Source organism: Marmota flaviventris, chromosome 2 (genome assembly GCF_047511675.1).
Source record: "Marmota flaviventris isolate mMarFla1 chromosome 2, mMarFla1.hap1, whole genome shotgun sequence".
In the NCBI taxonomy this organism is placed as follows: Eukaryota; Metazoa; Chordata; class Mammalia; order Rodentia; family Sciuridae; genus Marmota; species Marmota flaviventris.
The window spans coordinates 82,673,833-82,687,413 of NC_092499.1; the positions used below are offsets into that span (position 1 = coordinate 82,673,833).

General features: G+C 36.6%; 1 protein-coding gene across 1 annotated transcript in view; it reads left to right on the forward strand.

Annotated features, from left to right (window-relative positions):
- Aven (apoptosis and caspase activation inhibitor) overlaps window positions 1-13,581 on the forward strand; it is a 187,464-nt gene that overhangs the window by 21,606 nt on the left and 152,277 nt on the right. The window contains exon 2 of the mRNA XM_027925934.2: window positions 10,478-10,655. Coding sequence (XP_027781735.2) covers window positions 10,478-10,655 — 178 coding nt within the window. The remainder of the gene's footprint in view (window positions 1-10,477; window positions 10,656-13,581) is intronic.

The window sequence follows — 13,581 nt, forward strand, 5'->3', positions numbered from 1 at the left end:
GCAAGTGCTCTACTGCTGAGCTACAACCACAGCCCCTAGAAAAAACATTTTTGATGCTTTGTAGAATCCATTATAAAAATGCTGTTATCATCTTCATCTGAAATCAGTTTTCTTAGCTCTTAGAAGGGCAACTTTGTTAGGGCAGCTCTTTAGATGTCATGCTCTGGAACACCTTCTGAGGTGTATGAAAATAAGGGCTATATCCCACTGGACACTGGTCCCATCTGTATCTGGCCCTTCCTTTTCCTTTATTCTGTTCAATGTGGATTCTCCTGGGGGTGGGGTTTGGCCCATTAGTTTTCAGAGTTCACAGGGCCCAGGCTTAGCCCCTCCTTGTATTATGGCTGTTGGAGTTAGACCTGACATACTCGGCTGCTGCTCTCCGATGGGCCCACTGAGCTTTCAGTGAGTACCTCATGTTTACCTTGGGAAGCTCAATCTGCTGCCTCACTGCTGCCCACCTTGGCTTCCTGTTATGTGTGTTGCAACCTCACTTTCACAGCCGGTGACTTTTGGTGATTTGTTTCGACCCACTCATATTTGAGACTTTATGGAAAAATTTGTTGCTAGCTTTCTATGAATGTTTTCCCTAGATTTTTACATTTTGCTATCCTCTTTACTCAGTATGTTTTTAAGGGGGAAATTTGGGCAGACTGAAAAATCATTTCGCTAATCCTACCATCCCCACATCCTCAAAAATGTTTTTATATTTTCAGATTTTCCTGTTGTTGACCTTCCTGGGTTTCATTTTGAACAGCTCTCATCCCTTGGTCAGAGGTCTGGGCCTAGAAAATGAGGATTCCCTCCAGTCTGCCTTCTGGCAGGAGCTGTAGCTGTTTTCTTTATTAGCCTGAGGCCATGTGGCCAAGGCTGGAAATAAATCTTTTCTTACTCACGGGCACATGCATCCACAGGTCCCTCATACTCAGATGCCTTCCTCCTCCTGCTTCTCCCTGGCTCTACGGTCCTGAAGACAACCCCATCTACCCATCTTTGTTGGTGGTGCTTTTTCCACCTATAACCTGAATATCATATAGTCAGCAGCACAGATCACACTATTTATGTTCACTTCTCCACTTTTCCACAGTATGTGAGTTCTTAAGCCTGGGGATTGTGTCTTTTTTGTCTATCTTTCCAGGGCCTGTGTCTGCCCAGCACTTAGTAACTACTTATAAAATACTTGTTGAATAAATGGCCATAACAGTGCCAGGAACAAAAGCAACCCTTTGGGTGTATTGCAGGATAGACAAATGGTAAGATAAATTCCACTTAGTTCCTTTTCAAGATGCATTTCTTCAAAAGGAATTTATCAAGGTGACTGGCTTTTAGTTTTAAAATTTGTGGTAGGGAGGAAACACTGGTCAAATCCTTAGTAGGCTGAATTTTTGTTAATTGCTGATAAATTCTCTACAACCTTTTTTTTTTTTTTAAATAAACTTTAAACCAGCAATGATAATGATTAAAAAAAACAACAACAAAAAAATAAACAAATAAACAAAAAAACCCCAAACCAACAATAATAGCTGGAAATACAGTTAGTTTTTTGGGTAAAGAATAAGACAGTCATGGAGCCCAGGCATAGCATAAGCTGCTACACTGTGATTTCTACATGTTCTTGCTTGAGGGCAGAGGCTGGACCAGGATGACCTAGGCTCTTCCTAGATCAATAATTTATCATTTTTTCCCCTCTGACTTGAGGGTTTTGGGAATGTCTTAAAGTTGTCCAGATAAACAACAGCTGTTTAATAGTCTGTGACTTTTCTGCAAAGTGGAAGGTGATGACATTAAAACCTGCGTTTCCAAGGAAACCAGGCTTGTGCTAGTGGATAAGATGAAAACCTGAAACAGAATCAGGAGGAAATCCAGCATTTCCAGCATTAAGCACATGCAGTGAAATTCTAGGAAGGGTGGGACACAGGGGCGGGTACACCAGAAATGGGGCTCACCCAGAGGGAAAAGCCAGTGCCTTTGGCTCTGGGTTGGGTGAGGGATGTTTTGTGATCTGATCAAATCAACAAAGCAAAACTATCTTTTTCTCTTTGGTCATAGCCACACCACGGAGCAAATTGTTTTCATATACATCTGTTCAGTGCTTTCTCTACTAGAAAGGTTGTTGATGTTAATCTGCTTCATTGAATTTTACCTGGGAGTTGGGACTTATAAGATGGTTTAATTTTATAGTTTTCAATCCTTTGAACAGATTTTTTTTCTTGTTGTAAAGTAGATACAATGAAACTTATTCTCTTATCATTTTCCTCTCTTTTCTACAAGTACTCCATAAATGAGTTCCACAAAATATAGTTTGAAATAACTAATCAGGCCAGTCTAATTTCCAAAATACCCTTCAGTCATTAAAGCACAGAATTCTCAAGTCTTTAAGAAATCCCATAGTCTATCCCTAGTTAGCCTAGCCCTAGTGTGGGCTGCCAACAGGTTGTAATTACATTTCTGTGCTTCCCATTTTTGGTCCATTTTCTGAATCGAATTGACACACACATGGCCTTGGAGGAAGAACTGGATGGAATGAAAGGCTGTGAGAAGAGGTACTGAACAGCTGCTTTATGGGTGGGGTTCCCAGTTTCTCTGCAGTTTTTCCCATTCTTTTCCATATATTGATGGCATGGAAGGGCAGCTGCATATAATTGTCTTGCTAGAGAAACAGTTGAGTTTGAATAATCAAATGTGAACTTCTGCCTTTGCCTCCCAAGTACCTAGAATTAAAGGCAGGCACTGTGCCCACTGACAACTTTTTTCACTATTGAAGTTAAATATAAGTTTCTGCTTAGGGTCTAAATGATAAAAATCACCTTAGGTTGGTTGTGGTGGTGCAGGCCTGTAATCCCGGCTACTCTCGAGCCTGAGGCAGGAGGATATCAAGTTTGAGGCCAGCCTTGGAAATTTAGTGAGATCCTATTGCAAAAGTAAAATGAATGGGTTGGGGGTGTAACTCAGTGGCGGAGTGCTTCGTGGTGAGACCTAACTCACTGGACCCTGGGTTCAGTGCCCAGTACCTGGGTGGGGACTGAGGAATGACCTTAAGAGGTAGCAGTTAGGTTATTGGTCATTGAGGGTGCATTTTAAAGCTTAATAATACTTAAAAATTTGAAGTAGGATAAATATAATTTTCCAGTTCACATTGTAGCATTTTTGGTTTAATGTGTTTGATGTCAGAATTTAATCCCTGATACTAAGTTTTGGTGACTTTCTGTTGGAGGGTTTCCTTAATTGTGTTCTAGTGTCTTTCCTATCTGTTCCCTTCTATGATGTAATTTACATTTTGTAAGGAACTTAAAAGGTTGTTGAATGTTGAAGCCTTATTGGGCTTGAAGAGGCCCTTTGCTTCAGAAGAAGTAAACAGGGACCTCCAGAAGCTAGATTCTTGAGTTGAAAAAACCTTTCATGGGATCTCTTGTCTGTTATGTCTCAGTGATTTCCCATATTCTTTTGGCTTATCTGAGGACTCTTGGTGATAAAGATCATCTTTAAATATTCTTTTGGCAGACTTGCCTTTTTAAATTTTTTTTGAGTACTGGGGTTTGAACTCAGGGGCACTGAGCCACATCTCCAACTACTTTTTTGTATCTTAGAGACAGGATCTCACTGAGTTGCTTAGTGCCTCACTGTTGCTGAGGCTGGTTTGACACTCTCAATCCTCCTCTCTCAGCCTCCCAAGCAGCTGGGATTACAGGCATGCACCACTACGCCCGGCCAGACTTGCCTTTTTGAAAGAAAAAGAAAGATATTTAATGCATCATGCTGCCAAAATGTGGTGTTCATAGGCTGGCCAGTTAACCTAAACAGATTGTAATGGGAAATTAATGGAAAATATTGTAAGTTAAACGGGACAGCAGCTTCAGTGAGTGAATCTTTTTGTTGATTCTCTTGTACTTGTGGTTCCTTTTGTGTATTCATTATTGAAAGATTGGGGGGTGGGTGGGTGTTTGCAATCTCCAGCTGTTACTGTTGAACTATCCATTTTCCCTTCAACTGTCAGTTTTTGCTTCACATATTGCAGGGATCTGTTAACATATTTATATGTTCATAATTGTTATATTGTTCTGACCCTTTTATTTTTATATAATATCTTTTATGACAATGTCTTCAAGTCTATGTTGTCTGACATTTTATAGTCACTGCTGCTCTTTTGGTTACTGTTTGCATAGAATAACTTTCCATCCTTTTATTTTACTGATATTTTAATTTTTGACTCTAAAATGTCTCTTGTAGAAAGCATGTCATCAAATGTTGTTTAATCCATTCTGCCAGTTTTGGCCTTTTAGTTTGAATTGTTTATTCACATTTAATGTTATTGATATTGTTGAGTATTCTATTATTTTGGTACATTTAATGTTGATATTGTTGAAATTTTTTTTTTTTGGTACTGGGGATTGAACCCAGGGGTGTTTAACCACTAAGCCACATCCTTAGAGATGGGATCTTGCTAGTTGCTTAGGGATTTGCTAAGTTGCTGAAGATGACTTTGAACTCTCCATCCTCCTGCCTCAGCCTCCTGAGCCTCTGGGATAACAGGCATGCGCCACCATACTCAGCTTCCATTTTATTTTTGTTTTCTCTAATTCTCATGGATACTTTATTTCTTGATTCATCCTTTACTGCCTTTTTATACTAAACAAATATATATTTTTAAACCTTTATTTTACTTATTTATTTTTATGTGGTGCTAAGGATGGAACCCTGGGCCTTGCTAGACAAGCACTCTACCGCTGAGCCACAACCCCAGCCCCCTAAACAAATATTTTTAATGTAACATTTTAATTTTAATTCAGTTAATGATTTCCCCCTCTTGAGTAATTTCTGTAAGCTTACCATATATATATATATCAAATTATTGAAATCTGCTTCAGATTTATACTTAATTTATACTTAATTCCTGTGATATATAGAAATATCACACTATGTAGCTGTTACCCTGTTCCCTTTTGCCATTTCTATTATACTTGCTACACCTATGTTACAAAACCATTGTTTTAATTACTACTTTATGATTTTCTTTTTAAAGAAGGAGAGGAGCATATATTTATAGCTTTTGTTACGTTAGCCATTTGTTTTATCAGATTATATCCTATGTCTAGTTCTCACTCCTATTTGAGCTCCCTTCTGGAGTCATTTCCTTAGTCTAATATGGTTTTGTACTGTTACTGGCAAAGAGATTTCTGTATGATGTTGGCCCAGCAATATAGTCGCACGCAGATTGTTTGACAATTGCTTTTAAAATCTGTTAAGGGAGGAGAGGGAAAAAATATGCATTTATATTGTCTTTGATGGTTATTTATCACCTTTTCTGGCATTTTTTTTTTTTTCCTCCATTTGGATCCGAGTTGCTGTTTAGAATAAGTTGTTTTCAGCCTTGTGATTTTAGATTAGTATATTTCATAAAGTGGGTCTGTTACAACTAATCTTTTTAGTGTTTATCTGGGAATGCCTTTGTTTTGCCTTCATTTTGCAAGATAGCTTGATTTTTCTTGGTTAACAGTTTTCTGTCAGCACTCTGAATATGTCACAGCATTGCCTTTTAGCCTCTATTCTTTCGGATAAGAAGTCAGCCATTAGTCTTTTTTGGGTTGCTTTGTAATGATCATTTTCTCCTAATACTTTTTTTCTTTTTCTTTTTCTCCTCCTAATAGATTTTCTTCTTGGTTGGGAGAATTTTTATTCTGTATCTATAGATCTCATTGTGTTTATACTACTTGGGAGTTTGTTGGTTATGTACATTAAGATTTTTCATCAACTTTGGGAAATTTTTTAGCCATTATGTTTCAAAATATTTTTATTCCTGTTGTGTGTTGAATTTTTCCATGAAAACTGTGATACAGTGAATTCCTAATTCCCAGATTCTGTGAATGTAGCTTTATTTGGAAGTAGGTTCTTTACGGATAAAATCAACATAAGATGAGGTCCTACTGGACTGAGATGAACGCTAGTCCATTATGACTGGTGTCCTCATAAGACGAGAACAAGGTGTGCACATGCACACAGAAGAGAAAATTCCATGTGAAAATAATAGAGATTGGAGTGATGGGTCTATAAACCAACAGAGGCCTGGGATTGCTGGCAGCCTCCAGAAGTTAGCAGAGAGTCATGGAGCAGGTTCTCCCTTGGGACTTCTAGAAGGAACCAACTCTGCGAACACCTGGATTTCAGACTTCAAGCCTTCAGAACATGAGAAAAAATTTGTTTTAAACTACCTAGTTTGTGATATTTTGTTAAGAAATCCCTAGGAAACGAATATAGATTTTGGTATTGGGAAGTGGGGTGCTGATGTAACCTATAGCATAAAATGTGGAAGTGATTTTGGAATTGAATAAATGGGTAGTGGCTGGAAGAATTCTGAGATACATGATATAAGAAGCCTAAATTGCCTTGAAGAGATTGTTGACAGAAATATGGACATCAAAGGTGATTCTGGGTAGGTCTCAGAAATGAGGAACATAGCGACAATGGGGGAAAAAGCAAGCCTTTTTATAAAGAGACCTTGGCTGAGTTATGTTCTGCTGTACAGTGTTTGTATGTAGAGGGTTGTTGACTCTCCTACGAATGAAAGAGTTGTTATGTCATTCACTATTATTGGGAAATTGATTATCTAGTCTTATTTTTTGTTCTTTTTTTGACTATCTGTTAATTTTTTTTTTTTTTTTTTAATGATATTACCTAAAATGACTCAGGAAGTGATAAGACTTTTTTTTGGTACTTGGGATTAAACCCAGGGGCACTTTACCACTGAGCTACTTCCCCAATCCATTTTTTTTTTTTTTTTAAATTTGAGACAGGGTCTCACTAAGTTTTTAGGGCTTTGCCAAGCCTCTTAGGCTGGCCTTGAACTCTTGATCCCCCACAACCTCCCAAAGTGCTGGGATTACAGGTGTACCCCACCACACCTGGCCAAAAAAAGTGGTAAGACAAAAAATTTATACTCGACTAGCTGTGCTGGTAAGTAGTTTGATAAAGAAGGTTATAATTATTGATTATGGTTACATTTTAAGATCTTTGTGAATTTAATGGGTTTGAATCTCATTGATTTAGATGATTGAATATAGGCTGTAGTTCTTTATGGTAATGTAGTGCTTTCTTCAGTAGAGTTTTAGAGTAGCCTTTTGTTTGGTTTGCAGGCTCAGAGACTGATCACCTATATATGAGTACAAACAGATGCCAGATTCTGTGTTCTTGTCCTGGCTTTCCTTCCTTGAGTTTTAGATTATTGTCAGCTCTGCCTAGTCATCTATGGAATAATTTTTTCCATCTCTATTCTGTAGGGTAGTTGAAGTTTGAAGTCAAATTGACCCTTGCCTATTAGAAGAACTGCAAAACATTAAATTATCCTTTCTGGTTGAGAATCTCAATTTGTTCTAAATGGATTTTTTTTTTTTTTTCCTGGTGCCATTGGACAAAATAATAGCTCAACAGTAATTTAATCATATAATAGATCTTTCCCTTGTTAACCTAATTGGCTTCCTGTTACTTTATGAACACTGCAACCAATGACCTGTGCCCAGGTATGAAATGTTAAAGTGAAAATTACCATACTCATTTCAAAATGATGTTAACATAAAAGCAATGCCTTTTATATTTAGTTTTCACACTACTTTCATCAGTATTTTCTCATTTGCTCTGTCCTTTCCCTCCATTTTTGAGGCTTGGCATATTTTAATTTTGTTCTAGATCTTTGCATAATGAAATCTCTTGGAAATTCTATGGTGTACCTTTCTCTAACTTATAACTATCTTCTAAATTCTGTTTTATTACTTATTAGTAATCTCTTTGAGGGAGACCTAATGACAACTCTGTGTTTGCATTTGGGTGGGGGTAATGAGATCCTTGTTTAGGGATTCTTCTAATTTGGGGATTAGTGAGTCATTCATCTGCATGAGGTCCAGGCTATTATAAACACTTAGTAAGTATTAAATGATGGTAATGGCAGGGCCATTAATCCTATCTGGGTCTCCTGCCTTCCATTTTAGTGCTTGTTTCACTGCAGCAGTGGTTCCTAGGGTGTTTCAGATCATAATTTGCTTTCAGATCAAGATAATTATTTTGCCCAGGTGTCCATTTTTGCCATGTGTCATAGCTCTGTTTAGAGGTTTTGGACTAACTGGAGAAGCCTCCCTGAGCTTTATTTACCCAGTGGGACAACAAAAGAATATTGGATTTTCCCAGATTAAGCCCTGTCAGTATTTTCAGCTCTAGTTCTATCCCCTAAATTCTCATCAGTTATAAAGCTGTTTTTTTTCCCCCTAACGTTCCTGGTACTTGAAATTTATACATCAGATGCCATTTAATCATATATTTTTATTCCACCAGCATCTTCTGGTTCTCAGAATTTTCAGAAATGGCAGGAAACCTTCAGGTTTTATACTATCTTTGCAGTCCCTAGATGATGATATAAATTGCCATTTTCTTGTTTGGACAGGAGGCTGATAATACTTAAGGGCTGAAAGTGTTCTTGAAAGGCCAATTAGTCCATGGTTTCATGAAAGCTTATGAAATTTGAATCAAGGGGGGACTATTGACTAGTGTTAAATTTGTTGGGTGAATGCTTAATGGGTAACTAGACATTTAAAGGACCAAAATGACACCATACAGAATTTCCTAGATGGAAGAAAGAAGATAGATCTGTGCAGTGTATGGGTCAGACTTTATTACCCAAACCCTTTGGGCAATCCATGTTACTTAGGTTGGTGTAGCTATTATCTGTCATCTGATATAATGTGGCATAAGGTTCAGAACATCATCTATGATGTGTTTTAACCTAAAATTATTTAACTAGACTCTATTGAGCTTTAGATTTTTAAAGATTAGTTTATAGGTAATAATGGAGATTTAAAAAAGTCTTGTCAGTAACACCACAAAGTAGTAGTTGAACAGGAGATTTTTTCCACACTATATCTGGCCTGTCAGTGAATCAATGTCATAGAAATGGGGATTGTGCTAGATTCAAAGAGCCTTGGGGATGAGCAGTCAGATATAATGCATAATTATGAATTGAGTTACTTGGCTGGAAAAACAAGCTGTAAAGAATTTTGGGGGGTTTTAAAATAGTCTGGATGTTATATGAAATGAAATTTATTGACATGGAGAGGTGGAGAATATAGATTTCTAATAAAATCTGGTGACCAAAAAGTTTATGTAAATATAAGAGAAAAAAGATCTGGAAATATGTGCCCTAAGGTTTTTGATGCTTTGGGTGTTGGGAATGCAAGGCTTTTTAGTTTTGCTTCTATTCCTCATAATTAAATGAACATGACTTATTTCTGTGTTTAAAAACAACATGAAACCTCAAGCTTATGCTAACCTGTTCTGTATAGATGGGTTGCTTTAATGTTTCTCTAGAGGTTTTTTTTAAACTTAATAAGGATTTTACAATCTTTGGGAAACTTATTTGAATTGTGCCTTTAGGTTTCATGTGCACTTCTTTTTAAAAAATTGTGTTATGGAAAATTTCAAACATGCAAAAGTACGTACAACAATAGTATAATGAATTTCCATGTGCTCATTATCCTCGTTTGGCAATGATCAATCATGTGGAGTTTTTCATTTCTACTTGCTATTCTTCCTACCCACAATTTTGAAGCAAATTCCAAGTGCCATATCTTTTCATCCATAGTTTAACGCCAAACAAATAATAAAATTACTAGTATATACTTAATGTAATCAATTATCAAGTCATTGTTCACATTGTCCCAGTTGTCTTTGGTTAGATTGCTTGAGTCAGAGTACAGATGAGTTCCTGATGTCACAACTGCTTGTGTCCATTGCACCCTGATTCTTTTGTTTGCAGTGCTGGGATGGAACCCAGAGCTTGTATATGCTGATAAACCTCTACCACTGAGCTCTACATCTCCAGCCTATGAAACTCTTTTAATCTATAGATTTCCATCCTCTCCCCCACTGTTTTTTCCCTTGCAATTTATTTGTCAATGAAACTGGGCCCTTTCTATTCGAGGATTTCTCATAATCTGCATTTTTTTTTTTTTTTTTTTAATATGTTCTCTTAACCAGATTCTCAAGACTGGAAACTTCTCTAGAATTTATCTGATCAGGATTTCCATTTAAAGTTTATAAAACATATTTATAACATGTTTGTAAAATTTGTAAATTGAAAGTTAATTTCTATCCTGAAGTCCTTTGAGTTGAAGACTCTTTCAGCCTTGATTATTTCAACTAGATGAAACAGCTGTTGAGATATGACATAGGGATAGGTTTTAGAGGGACCAGTTACACAAATGTTCATGCAGTAACTTGCCATATTTCCTTTTCAGTGCTTACTAAAAAATTTACCCTGAAACAACACTCTGGTATAATGGAGTTTGTTGAAAATGTTATTTAATATCCTCTGACAGTTTGGTTTATACGTTTAGTCTTTATTGTGATACCTGTGTATTTTTTTTAAAAATTATTTTACTACGGAGGCTACTGAAGTCAAGCTTTCCCCTGTTTATTGATTTGTCTCTAATGATTGCAGGTTGAAGATGACAGTGATACAGAAACCTCTAGAGATGAAAACTATGAACAGGGAAATTATTCTAGAAGAAAGATCATCTCTAACTGGGATCGATATCAAGATACTGAAAAAGAAATCAATAATGAAATTGGAGAATCACAGAGGGGGACAGATTTTAGTGTCCTCTTGAGCTCTGCAGGTATGAATTACACTTGACTAGTCCTGTAGTAGTTGCATAGGCATTTTTTTTGTTGTTGCTTTTTAAATTGCACTTTTATAACTAGTAGTTCATCCTTCTTTCTTTGGATTTTAAATTCAAGTAAAGGAGTGTTTCTAATAGTTTGCAAGGGGAAAATGATGTGTAAGTGGAAGTTGGGAAGTATAATGAATTTCCATGTGCTCATTCATGTGGAAGTCATTCTACATGTACTGATGTAGAATGACTAAAATCTCTAAGATGGGTGAAATACTTTATGTAAGTGGAAAATGCTGACCCTTTCTATGGCTAAATTTGGTGTCTCAGGAAAAATAAGTTTTCTCTCTGATTTTAGAAAAATCAGTATTTACAGTTTCTAGGATATGTTTTCTCTCTTTTGTAGCCTGAAGTATGCATATTAAGTGGATATGTATATAGTAGAACACCAGAACCTTCTTTTTTTGCGTTGGATCATCTTCTCTATCAATATATCAATTGATAATATCAATCCATCCTTTTCATGATTAGCTGTTATCAAAGATTGGCTCCTATCTGTGAGACTGAAGAGCAGTAATAAGAAAGAGTGGAGGAGGGCTGGGAGCACAGTTGCCACTCCCTACTAGGATATGGCATGACAATTTCAACGATAAATTGAGGAGAGATTAGTGGTTGTCCGACTCTGAGGATAAAGGTGAATTGGCTATAAAAGGGTAATATGAGGGACCCTTGTGATGGAGTGTGGTTCAGTATCTTGACTGGGTTGGCAGATACACAAACCTATAAAAGTGATAAAATTGTGTAGAACTTGCACACAAATATACACAAATGAGTATGAAACTGGGGCAATCTGAATAAGATTGGCAGATCATATCAATGTTCTTGTGTCTCTATCCTGGTTGTGATATTATACTGTAGTTTTGCAAAATGTTAGCATAGGGAGAATGGGTGAAGTGTACAAGATATCTGAATTATTTTGTTCCAACAACATGTGAATAACTTCAATAGAAATACTATTTCCAGGTTAAAATACTTAAAGGTTGAAAATGTGGGGAGAGAAATAAAATGGAAATATTTCAATTTGTTTTGAATTCTTTCTTCCCCACAACTCTTATGCTGCGGTTGAGTTCTTCCTTTTTTTCGTATGTTGGTTTTGAATACCAATGCCAGACCAAGAATAGTAATTTGATGCATTCTTTTCCAAGATTAATGGAATGAACTTCTGAGTAGGAAAAGAATTGGTAGAATATTAAATTGTGAGTCAAAACTGTAAGATTGATTTTGGTGTCATTGATAGGTGATGCACATAGGAATAGATTTTCAGATGGCATTCAACTCATTGACTGTTCAAGTACTGGTAACCCTAAGGAATTTCACCAAATGAGTACTTTGCTCTTATTACCTGAATTTTGGTCAATTATGGGATTATAAGCTCCTTTATTCAAGGTGGGAGAAAGGGAATAGACATAAAATATGGCTGATTAGTTTGTTTTTATAAACCATTTGGCCAAAAGATCCAGGAGGAGAAAATTAAAGTAATGCAATGAAATCATGCACTATATGTGGATTTAATGCAATCAATTGTATAGTCAGTAGTTGGAGAATATCTGGCAACAAGAGATACTTTGTAAATGTTTGAATGCAATTAAACATTCTAGTCTAACCCAGTAGGCATGCCCTTTAGCTTATGATTTTGGTGGTTATTTTAGCATTTTATTGATGTAACTTAAAATTTGGCACATGGTTTAAGTCTATTTTTCTTATCTCTGATTTCTTCTCAAATGGCTTGTTTATTTGTGGTTATTTTCTTGGGTGATTGAAATTGTCATATTCTTAAATATTTATATTTTGTAGTTGTAGTTGGACACAATAACTTTGTTTATTTAAATGTGGTACTGAGGATCAAACCCAGGGCCTTGCAGGTGCGAGGCGAGTGCTGAGGCATAACCCCAACCCCGAAATTGTCATATTTTTTGCTATGCACTTACATTTCTTCTCTCTGCTGCTGACTTATTGATTTATTCTCACCATAGCATAATCCTAATAACTGCCAAGCTCTTTGTATGTGTTTCAGTACAACTATATTGATTCTCTTTTGAGAGGTAGAGTTCATTCTCTGATCATAAAATATTGAGTATCCTCTAGATAGGCTAACCACATTCCTTAGAATGATCCTGATTTTTAGTATACTATATTACTTATGTAAATAAAGATACAACCCATAAAAATACTGCTGGTTTCTTAGGTGCACATATCATAAACTTTTTCAGATATTGTCAAACTGTTCTCCAAAATAGAGATGAGCTAGAATTCCTAGTGGTCCCCATCCCTGCCAACATGGAGAACCATAAACTTTTAAATTGCAACCAAATAATTGCATGATATCTAATTGTGGCCTATATAACAAATATTTAAGTGCCCACTGTTTCATGGTATTGTCTCTGAGGCTGGGGATATGGCAGTGAACAGAACAGATAAAATCACCTATCTTGTGGATGGAGACACACAATAAGGAAAAGGGAAGTATCTACTATGTTTAATAGTAATTGCTTAGGATAGAAATGCAGTGGGGAGGGGCTCTTATCATTCTATAAGGAGTGGCTAGGGAAGGTCTTACTAAGAAGATGATAGTTGAATAAAGACTTGAGGAAGTTGAGGGAAGAAGCATTAAGGATATTTGCTGAAGGAGAGTTCCAAACAAATATAGCAAAGTTCCAAGACATTGAGATGGGAGTATAGGAATAGCAAAGAAGGCCAGCATACAGAAACAAAGTGAGCAAGGAGGCAAAGGGATCAGAAGGGCATCATGTGGGCAGATCATGTGGAGACTTGTAGATGGCTTTGACAACAAGTGAGATGAGAAACATTGGAGGTTTGGAGAGGAGAGGGATATAGCCAGCTCATATTTTAACAGGATTACTCTGTCATAGTG